The sequence below is a fragment of the Euprymna scolopes genome, chromosome 28 (assembly GCF_053919585.1).
Source record: "Euprymna scolopes isolate OS-2025 chromosome 28, ASM5391958v1, whole genome shotgun sequence".
Lineage (NCBI taxonomy): Eukaryota > Metazoa > Mollusca > Cephalopoda > Sepiida > Sepiolidae > Euprymna > Euprymna scolopes.
Window position 1 is genome coordinate 16075851 of NC_136509.1, and position 23750 is coordinate 16099600.

The 23750-nt window shown below is 36.0% G+C and overlaps 1 protein-coding gene across 1 annotated transcript in view; it reads left to right on the forward strand.

Annotated features, from left to right (window-relative positions):
• The window catches only part of LOC145249495 (A disintegrin and metalloproteinase with thrombospondin motifs 6-like), a 733443-nt gene that overhangs the window by 71176 nt on the left and 638517 nt on the right, over window positions 1-23750 (forward strand). Inside the window, exon 2 of the mRNA XM_080111103.1 lies at window positions 22068-22447. Coding sequence (XP_079967229.1) covers window positions 22068-22447 — 380 coding nt within the window. The remainder of the gene's footprint in view (window positions 1-22067; window positions 22448-23750) is intronic.

Sequence of the window (23750 nt, forward strand, 5' to 3'; positions counted from 1 at the left end):
ACTGGCAAAACATAAAGAAATATATTAAAGAAAAAGTGAAAGCATGCAGAGGATGTGCACTAGCTACTAAATTACCACCAATTCAATTTAGCCCATGACCCAAAGTTGACTCCCACATATACACATGTACTACACGGAGGACTTGATGGACACTATTACCTCATAATTGTGGATAGCTTCTTAAAATGGCCTGAAGGTTAGGGGAAACTATAGATTTCACTATAAAAAACTCTTCATGAATTATTCGCACGGTTTGGAGTGGTCGACTGTTCAGTGTCAGATAACAGCACTCCGTTTACATCCGAAGACTGTAAAGAGCTCATGAAGGACTTCTAAGTGGACCACATCACAACTCCAACATACCACCCCTAGTCAAATGGACAGGCCGAAAGATTTGTGGACATCCTCAAGAGAGGATCCGAAAAGACGTTGCCACAATTTCTTCAGGTGTATCGTATGACGCCTAACGACAATACACCATCCCAGATGTCTCCGCCGGAAGTGATGTTCGCGAGAAAAATACAGTCCGTTTTTGACAGACTATTGCCAAAACGAATAAAACCCGCAAAGACAACTGTCCCCAAGAAGAATTGCGTGCTGGGAGAAAAAAGTATTTTTCTAGATGCACAAAGATAATAATACTTTCTGGGAGCAGAGACCAATCAAGGACAGGATCGGCTGGATGGTCTACATGGTGGAAGGACCACATTCCACGCATAAGAAACACTTGAACTAGATACGCAAACGCACTTCAGACGAGTTAAGGTCCTGGATATGACCTTAAACTATATCCAGTGGTGAGGCCCATCTTGTGGGCTTTGGGGAGTGTGGAGCCACCCTTTAATTGCCATTGCTCCTAGGTCCACTCTGACCCGGGGTGGTAGTACCTGTTAGGGTCCCAACTATGGGTTAAATAGAAACTAACTTGAAAACAACAAATAGACTCTGTTAAAAAAAATTCTTCAAAATCTTTGGATTCGGCATTAAATAACCTGAAAAGGGTTGATATATTAGGTACAATATCATAATCGATATTGAATTGGCTCTTTCATAATAAATACGAACTCTGTATGAATTGAAATGTCATATTTAAGCGTACCTTGCGACCGGGCAACGCCGGGCGTCCTGCTAGTATATTAAAATTATTATGCGTAAAACCGTCTACAATAGTCTTTCTTGTATCTCGTATTTCCTTTCATTTTTTTTTTCCTTTTAATTTCTTGTCTGTGTAGAAATTGTTCTTATTAGACTTAATCTATATATCCCTGCCGATGTCACACAAGTGTTCCGTAATATATTTTAAGAAAAGAATGTGTTCAGTATTCAAAACAAGTATAAAGCTATGCGCCATCCCCTAAAAATATTTTTTTTTAAATATATAAAATAGGTATTATAGTTTCAAGAATGAAAAGTTTGACTGGCATGGAAACGGCTTCCGTGTCGACACGGAAATGAACACTTAATGGTCACTGCCACTTAAGTTTTCTTTTCATTTTCAAAATATCGGAAAACTTGAAATTCTAACTTTTTTTTTGTCTTCATCTCTCTCTACACACTTATACGCGCACGCAGATTGTCAAAGCTTTATATTTCCCGGTCACGTGACTGCATAGAAAAAAAAATACAGTGTGTCTCAAAAAATGTATTCGCACTTTAACTGTTTCCAGCGTCGTCTGAATAATAACCTTTGACCATTTGTAGACATGATTCTTCAATTACATCTGTCTCCTCTCTTTAAAACTATTCCATTTGGCTCTATTTGTAACGGTTTTATGTCCTTCGAAGCGTGAGTACATTTTTGAGACACCCTGTATTTATTTTCTGCTTTTCTTCAATCCAAACAGATATATAGATATGTGTGTATACATACATATATATGTGTGTGTGTGTGTGTGTGATGTGTGTGTGTGTGATATATATATGTGTGTGTGTGTGATATATATATGTGTGTGTGTGATATATGTGTGTGTGATATATATATATGTGTATGTGTGTGTGTGATATATGTGTGTGTGTGCGTGTGTGATATATATATGTGTGTGTGTGTGTGATATATATATATATGTGTGTGTGTGTACATACATATATATATATGTGTGTGTACATACATACATATATATATATATATATATATATATATGTATGTACATATATATATATATGTGTGTGTACACATATATATGTGTGTGTGTGTACATACATATATATATGTTTGTGTGTACATATATATATATATATATATATATGTGCGCGTGTACATACATATATATATGTGTGTGTGTACATATATATGTGTGTGTGTACATATATATGTATATGTGCGTGTGTACATACACACACATATATATATAGAAAAACCGAATGAAATTATTAAAAAATCAACGTTTCGTCCTCATTTCAGAGGAAATCTTCAGGATAATTGAAATAAAAATGTAAGAAAAGAAAAAGTCATAGATCGTGCGAAAAAGACAGTTTTTGAATCCTACCCATGTCGGGAAGGACAAACATATGTGTGCGTATGGGAAGGTTGGGTTGTTCCATGTCTATATATCACTTTTAAAAATGCGTTAAAATAAATATGTACATTTTTAAAAGTGTATATATAGACATGGAACAACCCAACCTTCCCATACGCACACATATGTTTGTCCTTCCCGACATGGGTAGGATTCAAAAACTGTCTTTTTCGCACGATCTATGACTTTTTCTTTTCTTACATTTTTATTTCAATTATCCTGAAGATGTCCTCTGAAATAAGGACGAAACGTTGATTTTTTAATAATTTCATTCGGTTTTTCTATCTTTCTCAAAACATAACGTCAACCACCGCTGGTATTTTTTCATTCCTTATATATATATATATATATATATGTGTCATCAACATACAGTAATGTTTCGCTGTATCACTGCTCATCCGGGTAGCTAGACCAGCAACTACTTCTAGCCGAGGCGACAGTCAACGCTTCTCACCATTACGCTATTTGGCTGCTGCCGAGATGGGAATGCGTAATTACAATGTTATAAACATTGTCCACACGACCTAAGCTCCATATATTTACACAAAGAGCGTTGTATTTTTTATTTATTTATTTTTTATTTATTTTTTTATTTTTTTCGCTAGCGGTAGTTTATTTCGTTTATTCCAGGTTAATATTTTCCAGGGGTAAAGTAACCAATGAAATTTTAACGAGGTTAATTAAAGAATGCAGAATACTGCAGTAGGGCAAGTTAATACTTTTTATTTGTTTTACATAAGCATTAATATCTCGCTACACATTCATGAGCATGTTTCAGTCAGCCAGTTACTAGTAACTAGAGACCTCACTAGGCGATATTATTTATACAAAAGCTTATAAACACATATGCACATTGGGTGTTTCAAAAGACGTACTCACAATTTAACTGTTATCAGCGTTCTCTGGACAATAATGGTCATCAATTTGAACATTTGCAGACATGATTCTTCAATTAAATTTACGGAAAAATGGGAGTAATAGGCAAAATATTGCTTGAAATAAATTGATTATTCAAGAGGACGGTTGAAAAAGTATTTGTTTGCATAAGACTTGAAGGCGACCATGATGTATTCGGTTGGTAAGCAGCCTCGTAGTATTTTAATCCATGGATGGGGTTGTTTTTAGTAAATAAAATTTGTTCATAGAATTTCCGCTTGATTTTAGTAGAGAGAGGCGGTAAGTGAAGTTCTTTATTGTGGATGCTTTACCGGCTGTGGATTTGATTTCTCTTCAGCATTTGCTTGAACATAACGATATAGTGGAGAGAAGTTCACATCTCTTCTGTATGAAAGGAGCAAGAGAGATCATTCGCCACTAGATTGCCATTTGATATTTTTAACTCTTATTTCTAGGGAATGTCTATTGATGCCAGCAGGCGAACACATCGACAAGATTGCGAAGTTGATTTCGTACTCTGTCAAAAAGAGTGCCCCAAGCTGTGGCAGAACTATGATCGCATGAGATTTGGAATATGCATTTTAGTATCGGGGCGGATCACACATATAAGCAAAAATAAACTACCGCCATCGTTATATAGTTCTGCGTGTTCTTTTTAAAGGTATAACTTGCATTATATTTCGCTTGAGTTATCTATATATCTATAAAAGTGAGAATGTGTGTGTGTGTTTGTGTGAGGGCATTTCTCAACCTATATAGTCAACGAATTTTCGATCTACAGACTTGAAATTTCGTGTGTACACACACACACACACACACACACACACGCACACACACACACACACACATATATATATATATATATATATATATATATATATATATATATATATATATATATATATAAAGGTATTCAGACATGTGGAAAACGTTTTGCTTGGTTTTCATCCGAAAGAAGAGTTGCTAAGAGCCAAAATAAATTAATGTCAGTGTGGGACCTTTGTACACACGATTATTCGCCAGAAACTGAAGATGCTGATGATTTGCACCAAGATGGTCCCAGGGGTGCTCAGACAAGATCAGAACGAAAGGCGTTATCATGGTCATTAAGACCGTTCCTCACCCCCTCCCTGTAGTCTAAACACTGCTTCTTGTAAGTTTGGGTTTGGGTGATTCGTTAAACTAAAGGAAAAGACTAGCGTTGTGAAACCATCGAGGAGATGAAAGAGGCTGTGACGAGGGTCGTTGACATGCTCACACAGAGGACTTTTATGCGACCTTCCAGTAGTTGTTGGGACGATATAGCAAGTACGGAGGAGATTACTACGAAAGGGGTTAGGGTTTCATGCGTGTACTATTAATAAAGATTCCCATATGAAAAAAGTCTAGAAACTGATTGAAAGCATCTGGTAAAAATTGTATAAGTGAATTAATATAAAAATGATGAACTGCCAAAATCTTTTTACATTATGATTATTATGTGCGTGAAATAAATGCATCATCTGATTTTGGAATGATAACTTATATATATATATATATATATATATATATATATATATATATATATATATATATATATGAACGACTTTTAAATTGCAGACAAATCCCATAAAAATGTAAACTTCCCAAATCTAAGCAACTTGCAATAATTTCATGGCACCATTAGCACGGCTTAATTTCAGGCAATTAAAATGTCGTAAGGCCGTGTGTGTGTGTGTGTGTGTGTGTGTTTATTAAATGCTTTTCGCTGGTTTAAAGTCTTTACGTGATCGCTTTCTTTTCGCTTAGAAAAGGGTATGAGAATAACCCATACCATACCACCGCCCTGAGACGGATACCTTACTAGTAGAATATCATTTTACTACATGACGTTTGCTTGTTTATAGTGTTTGTTTTTTCATCGTTCACACTCTTTTTTAACATCATCCATCAAACTAAAGAGATGAAGATGTATTATGACGTTTTGTAGAACACTTGGAGGTCTTCTACATAAGTATTAGTGTTGGGACGATTATCGGAATCGGAATTGGAAAAATCGACAAATTTGGTGGAATCGGTATCGTAAGCGAAAAAATTGGTGCCTACTTTCCGATGCCAAAACGATTCTTTTAATTGTCTTTTTTTTTTTCTTAAATTTTGTTTAAAGCAAAATCTGCCATTGCTGGTCCCTAGTCGCTTGTATATCCCCGTTAGGTTTTTGCAACTCTTGCAGAGAGGTAACGACATCCTTTTATATACAGCACTTGGAATTCCCAAATTGGTCACCCATTTGGTACTGATCAAGCTCAACGTTGCTTAACATCTGCGATCAACGTGATCATGGCATAGTTCGATTGTCCCGTATATCGATATTTATTTTATATTTTTTTTTCTTATTATTATTATTATTATTTTTTCTTCGTTTTTTTTAATTCCTAACATTGGCAACCAGTTATATTCCATTTTACATTTCAAACAGCATGATCTTATTTGTACTAAAAACACATTATCATTGTAAAGGCACATTATCATTTTTGTTTACATTTTAAATATATATTTACGTAACAATTATATTTCGTTAATTAAAGGTTTTAATTAACATTTTGATTTGCATTTAATGCATTTATTCTTACAGCAAATATTCGTTCAGATTTTAGAGGCTAGAATATTTTTTTTCGCCAATAATATAGTATTTACTTTCGTTTGTATTTTGATAATCGATTATAATCTGAATACCTATTTAGTTTTTTTCTATTTAATCTTTTGAAAAAAGTGATGTTTATTCTCGAAATTATCAAGGACATTTACGATTACGGTTATATCAGACAGTAAGTCCAAATTTACTGGATTATATATGTGAATGATTTTGAAAAATAAGATATACGAAGATTAAGAATTTTAATAAAAACTTTTTTTTAAATTTTTTTTTTTACATGTAGGTCACCACTTATCAAGGCCCGAAGGCCACTCAGGGATAAGGGTTATTGCGTGTACAGTAATCAATGAGATAGTATTGCAGTAATCATTAGTATTGGGTGTTTTGATAGTGTCTTAAGGGGGCGGTTTGTCAGGAGTTTGTTTATGTTGGACTTGAAGACGTCCAAGTTGTAGTCAGGTGGGAAACAGGCAAGTGGCAGAAAGTTCCACTGGCGTGCAGTTCTAAGAAAGAAGCTTTGCTCATGGAATCTACGTTTTGATTTAGGCACAGATAAAGAGTGGGGAAAATTACGTAACAATTATATTTCGTTAATTAAAGGTTTTAATTAACATTTGGTTTGCATTTAATGCATTAATTTTTACAGCAGATATTCGTTCAGATTTTAGAGGCTAGAATTTATTTTTTTTTTCGCCAATAATATAGTATTTACTTTCGTTTGTATTTTGGTAATCGATTATAATCTGAATACCTATTTAGTTTTTTTTTCTATTTAATCTTTTGAAAAAAGTGATGTTTATTCTCGAAATTATCAAGGACATTTACGATTACGGTTATATCAGACAGTAAGTCCAAATTTACTGGATTATGTATGTGAATGATTTTGAAAAATAAGATATACGAAGATAAAGAATTTTAATAAAATCTTTAAAAAAAATTTCTTTTTTTACATGTAGGCCACCACTTATCAAGGCCCGAAGGCCACTCAGGGATAAGGGTTATTGCGTGTACAGTAATCAATGAGATAGTATTGTAGTAATCATTAGTATTGGGGGTTTTGATAGTATCTTAAGGGGGCGGTTTGTCAGGAGTTTGTTTATGTTGGACTTGAAGACGTCCAAGTTGTAGTCAGGTGGGAAACAGGCAAGCGACAGAGAGTTCCACTGGCGTGCAGTTCTAAGAAAGAAGGTTTGCTCATGGAATCTACGTTTGGATTTAGGCACAGATATAGAGTGGGGAAAATTATTGACAGTAGTTTCAGCTAGACGGGTGTTTCTCGTGAAAGATTGGCGAGGGGGGGGGCGAGGGATTGGAGCTCAGACGAGCACCTGCCATGGAAATAGCGATAAAACAAAGACAGGCTTGCAACGTCTCTTCTGTGGGAGAGAGGTTGCAGGGAAGAGAAAAGGGCATCCCCCACTAAACCACGAAGTCTATTTTGTACTCTGTCAAGGCAGGATAGGCTGTTTTTAGCAGCTCCTGCCCAGATGTGGCAGCAGTACTCCATCCTTGGACGTACTTGGCTTTTATACAGATAGAGAATTTGTTCGTTCGTCTTTTTTTATTTATTTATTTATTTTTCATACATCACTACGTTGCTAATAGCCTCCTTGTATATTTAGACTAGCTGGCAGCTTGGCGGTCGTACAATACGGTTAAACATGATATTGTAATTATGCAGATTGTATATGTATTATAATATCAATTCTCTATTGAATATTATCATATTACGAGGAATAATTTGCACAGTTGACTAATTCGCAAATAAATAAAAATAATAATGATAATGTCGTTCATCAAATTTCGTATGTGTTTGTTTGCAATATCACATTAGCTGATATTTGGGCTTAACGATGAATGCCCTGGAAAAGTCACTTTCGATTAATGTTTAGTTCTAAAATATGCAAACGAAGAAATGATTTACAGCGATTTTAAATGGTACCTCTTCTTTTATTGTAAATTGAACTCCTTAATAAGAACAAAATTAAAATAAAATGAAGTTATATCCGGGCTTGAACACGGGATCATTCTACCTGTAGTCGAATTCTCTACCTCTGAACTATATCTCCAGCTTATAATAAACGCGTTTTTTACTAATTCTGATTTGCTAAAATTTTATTATCTCTCCTGCCGGTGTAACGTAAAATATTCTTCTGCAAAAATTATTTTTTATCTGTAAGAGAGAGAGAATCTATTTTTAAGATCGGAGTTTTTCGATTTTTCGGTACTTATCAGATGAATTTCTATACAAAACATATCTAAGAACACTGCCAGACATATAAATTACCTTTGTGTGAAATTTGTGAAAGATAGGCTCAGCCGTTTCGAAACCTATAAGGAAGGGCGCCGTTCCTTTCATATGATTACACCACTTACGCTTGATCCTCACCTTTTATAATGATGAGTGTCATCAAGTACTATTTTTAATCCTTGGTATGACTCGACAGAAAATTGAACCTCGACCTCGTAGTTCATTATATAGTCAAGCGTGTCGCTTGAGTAGTGAAACATTTCATAAAACTTTTATTCAATCAAAATTAGTCATATTTTCACCGAAACGTAAGCGGATCTCGTGATAAAAATCAGACTGCCTGAGTATAGAGCTGAGTAGCAAGATGTTTGTTTACATTACATTTAAATTTCTACATAACCCTACACTCGAGGAAACTCAGAACAGGGAAAGAATTTTAAAGGTAAGCTGTCGACGGAATGGCGCTATTAAAGTAGAAAATCATCACCCATTTACAGATCTATACACTGAAGAGATGGGATTTTATTGTTAGTCGGTGGTTTACAAGTATTTTCGTTTTGGGAAGGGACACAAATGCAGTAATTTCCTCGGAGCACATTACGCGGTGTTTCTTCTAAAACAAGCACAGATATGCAACACTGAAAGAAAACGCTATCACTGCAGTGCGGCGTAAATCTAAAAATAATAATAATAATAATAATAATATGCCAGTGAACTTCTGACGTTAACGAAAAAAACAAACATAAGATGCAGATATGAGTGTTAAATGTTACTTTCAACTCGATGTCTCTACCCCCTCCTCTTACTCTTCAAGTTTCCGTCTCTTCCTGTTTGTTTTATTTCTAAATACAGTAAAATAAATAAATAAATAACAGGTTAAGTTTATATTTTTATTAAACATTTGTGGACATGAACACAAATACAGTTGTGTGAAATTAATTGAACGTAAAAAGTCTCTCTCTCTCTCTCTCTCTCTCTCTCTCTCTAGAGAGAGAGCGAGAGAGAGAAAGGGAGAGAAAAATAAAAAGGAACAAACCGAGTTATGTGTTCATCAACGTTTCGTCTTTATTTCGAGACTTTCTCTGGATGACGGAGGTTAAGAAAACAAAAACACCAGTGCAAATATTTGAATTTATTTTTCATGTGCAAAGAATGACGCTGTTCTATTTCAGAAACAGAAAAAAGAATGTTGGAAATTGAAAAAAGGAGGGGAGCTTGCGTAGTTAAAGAGAGGGAATTTTTTTTAATAACGCCATATAGTCCTTAATGTTTTTAAAAGATATGAACGCAATTAATATTCTTTCTGGGAAAAAGATGTCTTATAATTCAAATATAGGTGTGTAACAGAAATGAAATGAGTGTGTTTTTCTTATGTAATTTATTGATTGAGATTATATGTATTAATTGTTATAGGAGGTGTTTCTATGTTGTGAGATGGTTAATCTGTGTCTACAATTAAATTATGTTCTTTTAATAAAAGTTTACTTATTAATGGCGCTACATTATAGAAACCTCCACTTTGTTTAATAGTGCTTGAATTTGCAATAAACATTGATTCAAGAAGTCTCCGGCTCTGTGAATTTGAAATAAATTGAACTATTTCTGCTTATTTAAAATCAAAGGTGTGATTATGCTGTAATGAATGGGAGAATAATATATTTAGAAAATTGCTATTTTTTATATCTCTTTTATATTCACCGAGCCTTTTTTCTGATTTACGCTGAGTTTCACCAACGTATTTATGATGGCAATTTTGGCAAGGAATAGTGTATATGTTTGCATGGGGAAGTGGTTTTGTTGTTTTTAATATTTGTCTTGTATTGTGTGATGTGCTTTGTATGATTGGAATTCCTAGTTTGTTTAGTGTGTTGCAAATTATTGTATTACTAGACTACCCGTGACCCGTTGAGTCAGTATGTTATATTAGCTATGGAATTCATGTATGAGCGTGACGCTTGTGACGTAAAGAAAATTGTTTTTGTTTTTTTTTACATAACAGAAACATTTCTATGAAAGTATATTAAAATGAAAAATCACGGACGGATCACTCAAACATGGAAAAAAAAATCCTCTCTATTCGTGTAAAGTTACCTATTTTCCGAATAATCGATCAAAAATCGAAAATTAAACATGCTTTTCCTACGAATCGAACGCCAACGAAAGTCATTTAGCAGAAAAAAGGCACATAAACCTACCGATGAGAAATATAAGAATGAAAAACCCATATTGGAATCCTTCAACCAAGTTATAGAAACTTGAAATCTAAAATAAATAAATAAATAAATAAATAAATAATAAAATCTGAAGCAAAAAAAAGTAAAACCTAAATAAATAGAATAAAATAAAACTAATATTGGAACAGATTAGTAAATGTGTCAAAAATTCACCGTTCTCGCGCAACTATTTTATATCTAGAAATGTAAACAAAAAATAAAAAAAGAAGGAAGGGAAAGGGACGGATAGAGAGTAGTAGTAGTCTTGGCTTTACTACAATTGTTTTTATGTTTGTCAACGAGTTAAAGTTGTTTAGTTGTAAGAAAATAGCGACAGTATAGTTGTAATAAAGAATAGTTGCAAAACACCCCCACTCTGCCCATATTAAATAATAATTTCGAAATAATAACGTTAATATTTCAGTGTGCAGGTCAAAATCTGCAAAAGAAGCGATTTGTGTTTATTTGTTTACGTTGTTATGGGTTAATGTTTATGCGCGCATGTGCAACCGGATCTCGTAAACCGGAAAGTGGGTTACATAACTCGTTACAAGGGCATTTGGTTTTTTTAATTATATAGATAGATTGGTGTGTGTAGGGAAAAGATGTCTGTTTATGAGAGAACAGTCTGGTGTATATGATTTTTGTTTATTTATGACGGAAAATATTTGTGGCACACAAATACATAACTCAAGCAGTGCCGATTCAGGAGAAGTGAAGATTACGCAAGCCTTGCCTCACAATTACATGCGCAGTTACTCTTACAGGGAGTATCCATTGTCTCTTGAGACTGAACGGAAGCATCGACGAGTTTTAATCAAATCTGTAATAACGAGCATATTTACTAAGGCTCGGTGCATATTTATTATTAGCGTGTTATTGATTGTAGACCTGTTGTAGTTGTGTTGCATATCGGATTTTATTTGAGTAGAGTTGGTTCTTTTGGACTCCTGAATCGTTTTCTACGTTTTCAATTGTGTTTAGCTTTATTTTGAGTCTAGCAATATTTTTGGGTTTGGCCAATGTTGCTTGGTTTCGCATTCTATTTTTTTATTTATTTATTTATTTATTTAAAATATGCCAGCATCATCGTTATATTGCCATAGTCGTTTTTCGAAATGTACTTTCTCCTAGTTTTTTTTTCGTTTTTTTTTTCGCACAGGTTCTTGGGTTACTTATAATTACTGGTATTTCCGCAGTTTGATTATTTTTTCATTATCAAAAAAAAAAAAAAAAAAAAAAAAAAAGTCGTGGGACCTCTTGATCGACGTTGCTATTAATTTGCATTTAATAATATCAGGTGGACATTTAATCTTTAGTTTATAAAAAAAAATCATAGCAATATCGTTTTAATGTTTTTCTCGTTTTCACACTATAAAGTTTCATTTCTCTAAATCGCTAAGCAAACATTTTTCTGTCTGCAATTTCTGGGTGTAGCATTTAGAGGCTTTGATGAATGCACTTCGAAAATAACAAATTTTTACATACGAGATTTTATCCGACATTAACGTCATATTGCCTTATTATTAATGAAATAATTACGATTGGCTGAAATATTTGTTTCAACATCGTTATCGTATCGTATACGGAGACTGAACGTTTATAATCGATGTTTGATATATTCTATCCGTACAATGAAACATTATAGCCTAACGTGTTTATTTTGCCGGTCCTGATTTTGTCGCCATTTTGAAAATGACTAGTATTCTATGAGTCCGCTTGTGTCCTTTACACCCACATCTTAGCAAAATATTCTGGTGCTACTAATTTAGGCTGTCTGACGATAGCGGCTTCCTGATGGAAAATGGCCAAGAAATTAATGCTGTAGTTTTTTTCTTTTCCATTTACAAAATCCAATCATGTTCTGCACCCCCCCATTTTTCCCCATTTACTAAACGAATAAATCAAATATTATGAATAAATAATGGAAAGTATAGAAAATTTGAAGCATAAAACTTTACACAAATTTTAGTTTCGTATATTTTTGTAATCCTTTGAGATAAGTCTTCATAATTTGTGTCTTCATTTTTTTTTTTTTTTCGGATTGTTATCCTCACCTTCATAGCTGTTTTTTTTTTCACCACGTTTTGGCCAACTCATCCTTTAGCCGTCTTTGGGTAGTTAACTGCGACGGAATATGAATGCTGAGTCTTATAAATATAAAAAATAATGATACACAAATTATGTAGCCTTATCTCAAAAGATTTTTAAAAAATATAAAAATAAAATATATGATGCTATTGGATACAGACTCGGCAATAGAGGACCAGAAAAAGAGAAACAAAAAAGTTGGGTTTATAAGACCATAAAATCCAACCTTGATCACTCGTCGTGGCCCATAGCGTAGTGGATAGAGGCGTTGAGTCTCTACGGCTCGAGGTGAACCGTGTCTTAAGATAGCGGTTTAAGTCCTACCCAAAGCAGGCTAGAGGATTAGTCGGCCAAAATGTGGTGAGACAACAATAACCATGGCAGGCAGTAATTACTGGGGTTTACAGTTACAAGACTCGGCATTCCTATCTCACCGCAGTTAATCACCTGAAGAAGGCCAGAAGATGAATTGGCTGAAACGTAGTGAAACAAAAACAACTATAAAAATGAGGATAACAGTCCGCAAAAACAAAAACAAAAAATGAATACATAAAACTTTTTACCAAAAATGACTGGATTCGTGATAAAATAATTTTAAGAGAGCTGATATGTCGTAAAACGAAACAATCTCAGCAAAACAATCCAAACAATGTACAAATATTTGAAGATATAAAAAAAAAAAATTAAAGCATAAAGTGTCCTCCTAAAATGTTCGAATTCAGCATTAAAACCCCTGGATATAGTACTGATACAACAACTGGGCAAGACCTATCCTGCCTTGACAGAGTTCAGAACAGACTTCGTAATCTAATTGACGATACCCTTTGCTCTTCCTTGCAGACTCTTTTTCGCAGAAGAGACGTTGCGAGCTCGTCCCTACTCTATCGCAATTTTCATGGCAAGTGTTCAACTGAGCTCCAATCTATGCCCCCCTCTCGCCAATCGTTCACATAAAACACTCAACTAAAACCACTATCAATAAATTCCCCCTACTCTCTATCGTTGCCGAAACCTCTAAACATGGTTTCCATGAACAAAGCTTCTTTCTTAGAACTGCCAAGCTGTGGAACTCTGTTCCGCTAATCTGCTTTCCAGCTGACTACAATATCATTATCTGGGCTCAACTCTCTTCCTGATCTACATCAATGACCTCCCTAAACACATACTTAAATCATTCGTTGACATCTATGCTGATGACACGACAATCTACGGCAACACATCAAAGGCTGTAAATGACAAAGTTCTCTAGGTTTGACCTTTACTCCTGATCTGAAATGGAACACGTACATCAAGTCTGTTGCCAAAGTCGCTGGAAAGATGGTGGGATCCTTCTACCGCTCCAGAAGATATCTCACTACTGATGCAATTCTCTATCTATATAAAAGCCAAGTACGTCCAAGGATGGAATACTGTTGCCATATCTGGGCAGGAGCTGCTAAAATAGCATATCCTGCCTTGACAGAGTACAAAATAGACTTCGTGGCTTAGTGGGGGATGCCCTTTTCTCCACCCTGCAACCTCTCTCCCACAGAAGAGACGTTGCGAGCCTATCCTTGTTTTATCGCTATTTCCATGGCAGGTGCTCGTCTGAACTCCAATCTCTGGTTCCCCCTCGTCAATCTTTCACGAAAAACACCCGTCTAGCTGAATCCACTGTCAAAAATTTTCCCCACTCTATATCTGTGCCTAAATCAAAACGTGGATTCCATGAACAAAGCTTCTTTCTTAGAACTGCACGCCTGTGGAACTCTGTTCCGTCTGCCTGCTTCCCACCGGACTACAACTTGGATGTGTTCAAGTCCAACGTTAACAAATTCCTAATGAACCGCCCCCTTAAGTAAACACTTCATCAAATCTCCACACTAACGTAATGTACTTGCAATAATCCTTATCCCTGTGTGGCTTCCAGGCCTTGATAAGTGGTGATCACTGTAAAAAAAATCTTCAAGTCCAATGTAAACAAGTTTTTGTTAAGCCGTCCTCGTAAATAATCCAATTGTACCAAATTACTTCTATAAACGATTTAATTCGCAACTGTCCGAATGACTACATGCATTGTCCTCGAGTGGCCTCCAGGACTTGATATGTAGTAACCCCTATGTAAACGTGATAATATACCGTAAAACAATAAAGCGATGTAAACAAAATTTTGAAATAGATTGCCATACTTAGTATCCATTACTTCTTTTACAAGCTACAGTTGACAAAACAATCTAGAAACTTTTATGGACACTAATATGTACACTAATAGATTTCCTGGTGTTGTCCGGTCGTAAAATACTCTTAATATAATATCCTAATTTATTCATATTTCGCATTCATTATTATAGAGCCCATTCTATATTGATTATCATTTTGTGTCCAATACATAGAAATTTAATAGAAATTTAATAGAAATTCGAGTTAAAAAACAAAAACAAAACAAAAATGACTTGAGTGCCATCAGCTAAAACCAAAATATAAACATACAGTTCTCCCTCTTATTCGCTACCATCTGACCTAAATCCATACGCGTGTAAAAACTCAATAACCTCGTTAAAGGTGCAAATGTATATTTGCGTATGCGTAGAAGTAACGTGTTTAGTCAGCCGTGAAGTACGTCCAGTACTAAGAAAATAAACTATGCTTGTGAAATTTTCGTTACATTTAGACAGAGATAGTGAGGTACGTTTCTGCCGGTTCTTGTAGCTAGGCGAGTATTTGTTGCGAACGTTTTACAAGGAGGTTCCGTAGTTGGAGCTCAGTCGAGCGCCTCCAATAAAAGTAAGTATAGAGCGGAGACAGCAATGTCTCTTCTGTGAGGAAGAAGGGAGGCGAAAAGTTCCTTGCCCACTAAATTTCGAAGATGGTTTTGTACCCGGAAAGGATGCTCTTAGGAACGCCATCACTAATGTAACAGTAGCATTCCATCTTAGGACGTATTTGGATTTTAGAGGATTGCCAGTGTAGCGAGCACTTTTTTTTTACCAGGGAGTCACCAAGGCCCGAAGGCCACTCGAGAATAAGTTATTCAATGTAAGGTGGTAGTTTAGTAATCGTTAATGGTGTAAATTGAGTAGAATTTGCTTATTTATGGAGACGTCTAAACAAGAACTTGGTTACATTGTATTTGAAATCTACCGTGTTGTATCCAACCGGGAAGCAGGCCCGCGGAATAATATTTCACAGACAGTTCTGGAAGACAAGCTTTGTTCATTGAATCTGCGTTTAGATTTACACACCGATAGTGAGTGGGTAAAATCATTTATAGTGGTTGTAGCTAGTCGATTGTTTTTGTGAAAGTTTGGCAAGGGAGACTATAGATTGGAGTTCAGTCGAGCACTTGCCATGGACATGATGATAGCGCAGAGACAGGCTCGCAGCGTCTCTTCTGTGGGGAAAGAGGTTGCAGAGAAAAGAAAGGGCATCACTGACAAGGTTTCGAAGTCGGTTTTAAATTCTATCAAGGATGAATAGGGCGCGTCGAGCAGTTCTTGCTCAGATGTGGCAACAGTACTCCATTTTAGGGTGTATCTGGCTTTTATACAGATAAAGGATTGAATCGGCAGTGAGATACCTGCTGGAGCGGTAGAGTGATTCAACCATTCTTTCCAACGATCTTGGCAGCATATTTTATGTATGTGTTCCATTTTAGATCAAGAGTGAAGGTCAATCTTAGTGGCTTCCGGGCCTTGATAAATGATGACTCCTTTGTTTGGGGGGGGGGGGAAGACATGGAGCATCCCCAAGCTGAGCCATTCATTTTAATTGGGGGCGTGATGGGGGGTCAGAGCGTCGGGTGATACAGAAAGCTTACTATCCTCTTTCAATTCAAAATGACACTAGTTACACTGGTTTTGTTTGAAATTACGTTGTTCATTCTTCTGCTCTGTGTGATATCCTTTCCTTCCAGCCTATGTCAAGCAGTTTCCTCAGTCTGGTGGTGTGGAAGTGATTTGATTTTCTAGCGTGCCGTTGGTAGACGGTCCACGACTCACACCCATAGAGTAAGGTGGTGAGTATGACAGCTTTATAGACTTTGATCTTTGTCATGGATGTGATGCCTCTCCTGTCCCATACATTTTTGTGGAGTCTGCCAAACGCAGCGCTTGCTTTAGCGAGTCTGGTGTTGCATTCATCGTCAATGACGACATTGCAGGAAAGCGTACTGTCAAGGTAGGTGAACTTGTTAACTGCATTGAGTCTTTGTCCCCCGATTAAAATGTTGGGTTCTGCGCATGGTTTTCCCGGAGCAGGCTGATGCACCACCGCAATCTTCTTCAGTCCTCACTCGTGATGGACTCCCAAGCATCCCCACTATCCTGATGAAGGTTCAGCTTCGCGGGGCTGGTTATGTAGTCCGCATGCCAGACTACAGACTACCCAAGAAGCTTCTGTTTGCTGAGCTCCAACATGGCAAGCGCTCCCATAGCGGCCAAAGAAATCGATTTAAAGACACTCTGAAGGCCTTCAAAGTTAACCCGTCATCATAGGAGCAGACAGCTTTAGATAGAGCCAAGTGGCAGGCCGCTGTTCATGACAGTGCCTGCAAATATGAAAGTTACCGAAAGGTGACCGCAGAGAAGCGCAGGAAGGACAATGTTTTGAAACCCTCAACATATGCTAGGATTCTCTGTTCCCACTGCAATAGAACTTTTCAAGCAAAGATTGGCCTTATCAGCTATATCCGTACTCACCGATGATGACTCCCCCCTCCCTACCCTACAGGATGATCAGATGGTCCTCGTAGTTTCGACGGACGAACACACACGTATGCTATGTGTATTCCCCGTGAATTTTTTTTTTTTTTTTTTTTTTTTTTTACTTTCCTTTGACTTACGAACAGATTAAACAGCAAAACAACTGAATCAAAAGATTGGTGCAAATGGAACAAAGAAGCTGAAATTTGAGCCTCGTTTTCAGTTTGGGAAAAGTTTGGTAACGTGGTACTTGATCGACGGTGACCCAGCAAATAAAATATCCTCCTCTGTTTTGATCCGTAAGGTCTTTCAGCCACTCTCACCAATATTTTTTAATATCCTATTTTTTGCCCCCCCCACCCGACAAAAAGAGGGTGGACCTGTAAATTCACCCGTTCCCGTTCGCCCGTTTATCTGTCCTTACTTTTCTCAATAACTACGCCTTGAAATTTTGCACAAACATTAAACATGATATGAGTAAAAAGGTTAGAGAATGGATTTTCCTGGAAAACTCCGGTTGCTCCCCTGCATTGACACTTTTGTGCTTATTAAAAAAAAATTGATGCCTTCGATTTTTATAAAACTTTCTGAAAAGTTGTAACTGATTTCTATATAATTTTGTTTGTCTATACTTGGTGACAACTCTTGGGTGTGTCCCAAGGGCTTTTTAAGTAAGTAAAGAGTAAAACCACCCAATTTTTGGGACTATTTTACTATATTTGTCCAATATTTTTGTGTATGTCTATTTAGTAATTTTGCATGGTGCTGAACTTAAATTGAAACACGTAAAGGCCTTTGGGATTTTGGGGGCTAAATGGGAGACGGGCACATGATGGACTTAGTCATTTCTTTTTTTGCATAACGCAGAACTCAAATTTACATTTGTTAAGGCCTAAAAAGCAGCGTTTATTCATTTTCACCAAGATTCAACGTCCACTGGGGAGGGGGGTTAAATGGATGGGAGGCAAATGATGAACTTTGTCATTTTTTATGCCTCCTTTACTGTGCCCGCACGGGGGGGGGGGACCATGCATGCTTCACTTTTTTTCTTTTTTTTTTGTGTCTTTATTTTTTTTATTTACGATATTTTGGGTGATTCTCTGCACTACAAGGGAGAGACGACCATGACGCCATCTTTGTACTCTCCTATAAACAAAATATAACAAATAAATGTTGCCAAAGGCAAGATAAGTTACTCTTCTCCCAACTTGGATATGTTTTTAGGGTGCTTTGTGTCTGTTACCGCCCTAGTTTTTAAATAGTATTTTCAAGTTAAATTCAATTTTTACGATATATTTGCTTATGAAATTGTTAGGTGAAAGTAAAGACTAGTTACAAAGCACCCTCAACATGTTAAGAATGGCTTTCTAAATAATAACGTCATCATTTCAGCGCGATAACATAGATGCGCGTGTACCGTTTTTAGTGTTTTAACTTATTTAAGGCTTTTTTTCAAGTTTGGAACGAGTAGTGCCGAGTTGTTAACTTGGAACAAGATGGCGAAAATTTTTTGTAGTTTCAGGTGCACAAAGTCTCGACTTAAAATGAGTTAGGTAGAAGAGTAACTTATGCTGGATATTGAGCCACGTTGTTAATATCCCATGTTCATTCAAAGGGTCAATTTTTTTCTGTGACACCGTCGACAGAGTACTACGTGACCTAACTTTTCCTGAAATGAAAACAATGCTCGAATTTCAGCCCCTCTGCGCTATTTGCACACAAAGATCACTAGGTTAAAGGAATACAGAGGCTTGTTTTTTAGGTGAGAAATATTCGTCTCAAATAACGTATATTTTCTTCGAAAAATAAATTACCTAAAGTGTAGGCATTACCGTTATTGTAATATTCAGCTGATGTTTTTGAATTTTTTAGATGAGGATTGATAATTTCTACAGGGTGGGACGATAAATTTGTCGCCCTAAATTAAAAAAAACAACACTATAGCTTTAACTTTAATTGAAAAAATACGGGTCCGGAACTGGGAGCATGCATTTTCCACAAGCACCGGCAGGAGCTCAGCGGATAGCGGCAATCAGGCTGGCTTTGGTGTTATGGGAGGTCATGGTGATGTTCTTGACGTATGATCAAACGAGGTATTCCAGCGAATTCAGGTTGGGGGGGAGTGGGGGCAACTAGAGAAGCGTACAGTCATAGCACTCTTTCTGAAGCCAGGCCTGTGTCTCTTTGGACTTGTGGGCCAGTGCCAAATTCTGCTGCCACACCCAGGGTCTGCCAGCACCTACCTGATTGCACCAGGAGATCACCACATTCTTCAACACATCCAGGTACACTTTGGTGTTAACTTTCAAGCCGACTTCGAAGATATGAGGTGGCATGATGTTGTCCTCGATTGAAACCACTCCAAAAACCATAAACGTGGCTGGAAACTTCATTGAGCTGTGGCTTCGGGCGTTGATCCATTGAGATTTTCATTTAGAGGATGCTAACAATGGTCCTGTTGTCATAACTTGGATCGGTAGAGAGCATGAGTTGTACAGTGGCACATCTCCGATCTCGCGCGTTTAACATTGTCTCTTTCAGACCTGATAGAAGTATCCTATCGCTCTTGTGATTTGTACACAACTGGCTAACTAGTAGATGGTCTGAAAAAAAAACAGGTTTTCGTAAAATGGAAATGGAATCATTCCGTCTTTTTTGGGGCGCCAATTTTATCGTTCCACCCTTTTATCTATATATTATTACAACAACGTGTGTTACTTTCTGTGTCACGCTTACATCCGAATCGTTTGTTATGGACTTTCATTTCTTGTAACAAATAATTTTATCATGAGTTTTGATTTCGGTTTCGATTATAGCTGATGGCACTCAAGTTATATATATATATATATATATATATATATATATATATATATATACTAGCAAAAGTACCCGTCGTTGACTGGGTTCAAAAACAGCCTACAGAAAATGGACTCTGATTTATGAAAGTATGATAGGTTATGAAAAGGAAGGGTTGTAAAGAGATAGCTTCGAATTTCGGGATATCAAAACCAAAGCAAAATATGATGAAAGTAAAAATAAAATAGATAAACCCCATAATTTATTATACCATACCTGTTCACACTAAAACACTTATCACAATATTCTGTGGATCTATATTAAAAAATCTTGTTAAATTTTGTGACCTATTTCCATTCTATGGAGGTCAGGCGCGAACGAACACCCCATAATTTTATTATACGATATTTCTTCAAACTGAAACATAATTATCAAAGTATACTTACGCAGATAGGTATGAAAAGTCTTTATTAAAGTTTGTGCCTATTACCATTCTATGGAGGCCAGGCGCGAACGTAGACCCCACAATTTTATTATACCATCCCTATTTAAGTTAAAACGTACTTATCAAAGTATTATGTACATCTATATCAAAAATACTTGTAAACGTTTTTTTTTTTTAATTTTTAAATTTTTTTATTTCCATACTTTGCAGACTTCACAATTTTAATGAATCATCATTATGCCAGATCAAACATACCCGTTCCTGTGTCTCAATACATCTTCTATCATTATGTGATCAGTTTTCTATAATAGTCAACCATATAGGAGCCTATTCGTGACCAGACACACACACAGACTTTCAGCTTTATATATATATACATATGTTTTTAACTAATTTCAAAGTGTTTTTAACATGTTTTATTAACTGTTTGCTCGTATTATAAGCTCTATCTCCTATTTGGTTTTATCGAGCTTTTACATCTGGCTGAGATAACTTTATAAATATTAATTCTTTAATATCTTTAATATACTTTAATTTTACCATCTTGGGTCATTTTGGTAAATTCAATTGTAATTTTTATTATATATATAGTTTCGGTTTTAATTCAAGCTGATACACCCAAGTCATATAGCCCTTTTTGTTTCCTTTTTTTTTTTTGAAATCGATAAAACATTAACGCTATAATAATATATACGGAATCTGCAGCAATTAAAATATATTTTAGTGAGCGTCCTTGCTAGCTTAGATAAATACTTTTGCAGTTTTAACAAAAAAGCTACAATAATATCTGGGCGTCTCCATTTATGCTGAATATCTACAGAATGACAACATCAATATATTACATATGAATCAGTCCTCTGTGGAGTTTCCACAGGTTCCGCTAGTTGGCATTATTCAGACTACTTTTCTCATTTGAGATGTTATTCACACAACGCTTCGGCCGACGTAACCTCCGGTCGAATTTTGCTTAGTACTTAAAACGTTACGTCGCAAAACCCGCGGCGCAACGGATAAAGTATTAAGTAAAATTTAATTCTCAGTGACACTATTCTAAAAGATGAAGAGTCAATCTTCACTGCTGGGTATGCTTAGAATACAATTTAGAACTACTTAAGACTTCTATCGGTTATGGCTGACCGAACAAGAGCATAATACTCTGGTGAATTAAATAAAGTGTTCCGTTCAAAATTCCTTTTAGATTCTAGAATTCGACAAGATGCACGGGAAGAAGATCGGATGCTACAGAAAAGTTGAGAATAATACACAGGAGAACAGTAATCTGAATTGTATGTGGTTTTGTGACTCGTTGCGTCCTTTGTTTGATATAGTTGTTAACGTATTTGTTTGGTGTGTCTCGTTTGAAGGTTAGTACTTAATAAAAAAAAACTGTAGCTTTGTTATTAGAAGCATCGTGTTAGGACCAGGACTTAAGTAATGTTTTTACGCATCTAAATAGTTGTACATTTTAATGAGTGAGATTTTGCCACTTATCTCAATTGAGCGTTTATTTATTATGCATTTTTTTGAATTGATGTCTTCCACAGCTGACTTCATCAAACAGCTGAAGAATTATGAAATAATCGTGCCATATCGGGTCAACTCGAAGGGCCACTATGAAAGCCATCATTTACATCCGGAGAGCCACGTCGTCAAGAGAAGCGTCGGTGAGATGCCGGGCGATGAGGACGAGAGCCCCGACTCTCTGCACTATCACGTGACCGTGGAGAACGAAACTCTGCACATGCAGTTGGTGCCGAACCAGGATTTCATTGCACCTGCAATGGTTGTAGAGAGACGCAAATCAAGCTATAAAAATAGCTCGGATTCTTCATTCAAACGCTACCAGAAGAGGAACTGTCACTTCATTGGGATTTTTAAAGACGACGCTAATTCGAAAGTGGCCGTTGGAGCCTGTAATGGATTGGTAAGTAGCTATACGTTATTATTCTCATAGTCCAATATTATATATGTACGACGGACATTCTAAAAGTAATGCCTCCAATTTTTATTCCGCCCTAATGGATCAGAGAAAATTGCAAATTGCATTGTTATTATGACTGAACTTGGGAATTCATAATCTGATAGTGACGGTGTGAAGTCTAAGAAAGCAATGCCGGTCATGGACGTGCGTCAGAAGCGCAGATGCGTTATTGAATTTCTAGCAGAAATACATCGAGAGTGGTGATGACTGTAGAAAATATTCTGGAGCACAAAAAGGCCGCTCGTTTTAATGGTACCACTCCCGTCTTCGTAGCTCTTGAACTATTTGAGTTTAAAAAAAATAGGAGGCTTTACTTTTGAAACGATCCTCGTGAATATATATAAGTTTGACATATACACTCAATGATATTTTAATGCGAGATATCTTTCATTTGTGACTACCTAGCTGTGGTGGCTCAGTGGTAAGACAACGGATTTCACTAGGTCGGTCTTAGTTTCGAATCTCGATAGATTAAGCCACGCTGATGAGCTATAAAACAGTTAAACAGGTGTCTATGGATAATTATATATATGTGGTCTACCATAAATAAGTATATAATTCAATTTCAACATAATAAATGTAACATGAAAGAAATACGGAAAGGCAATAAAGTTTTTTGTAACATAAAACAATGTTTTAATAAAACATTTAAATTCCGCGTGTGCAACATGGAGCCCAGTGTACTTTGCTAATGTTTCAAGGATTGAAAAAGCATACTTTTGTATATAACTCCAACGTCGCATGAACAATGGCAGTTCGTGTTTGTTCCTAAAGTTCAACAATGCTATAAAATATGATTCCTCCACACTTTAGAAGACGCATGACAAAACACAAACGCTAAAATATCAACTAAGTTTCAAAGAAAATATATAGTTACTTTATTAAAACCTTTATATATAAAGTATGCACAGTTTTTATTTTTAATATATATATATATATATATATATATATATAACGCCACGAGACGTATATATTGCAGACCGAGTAATGAACACACTTTGTATGGGTACATATATATTTAAACAAATACAGTAAATTAAATGTTTTAAACGCATACCAAAAACATATACAATAAACATCCAGCCTATTCCTTAAAACGGATTACTATCGCCAATCCACATACCTGTAGTCGTTTTCTTCCGTCTCCGCTTCTTGCTGGTTACTGCCACTCGACTAGTGAATTTTTATCTCTCTCTCTCTCTCTCTCTCTCTCTCTCTCTGTTCTGACAATCGATTCCGAGCCTCT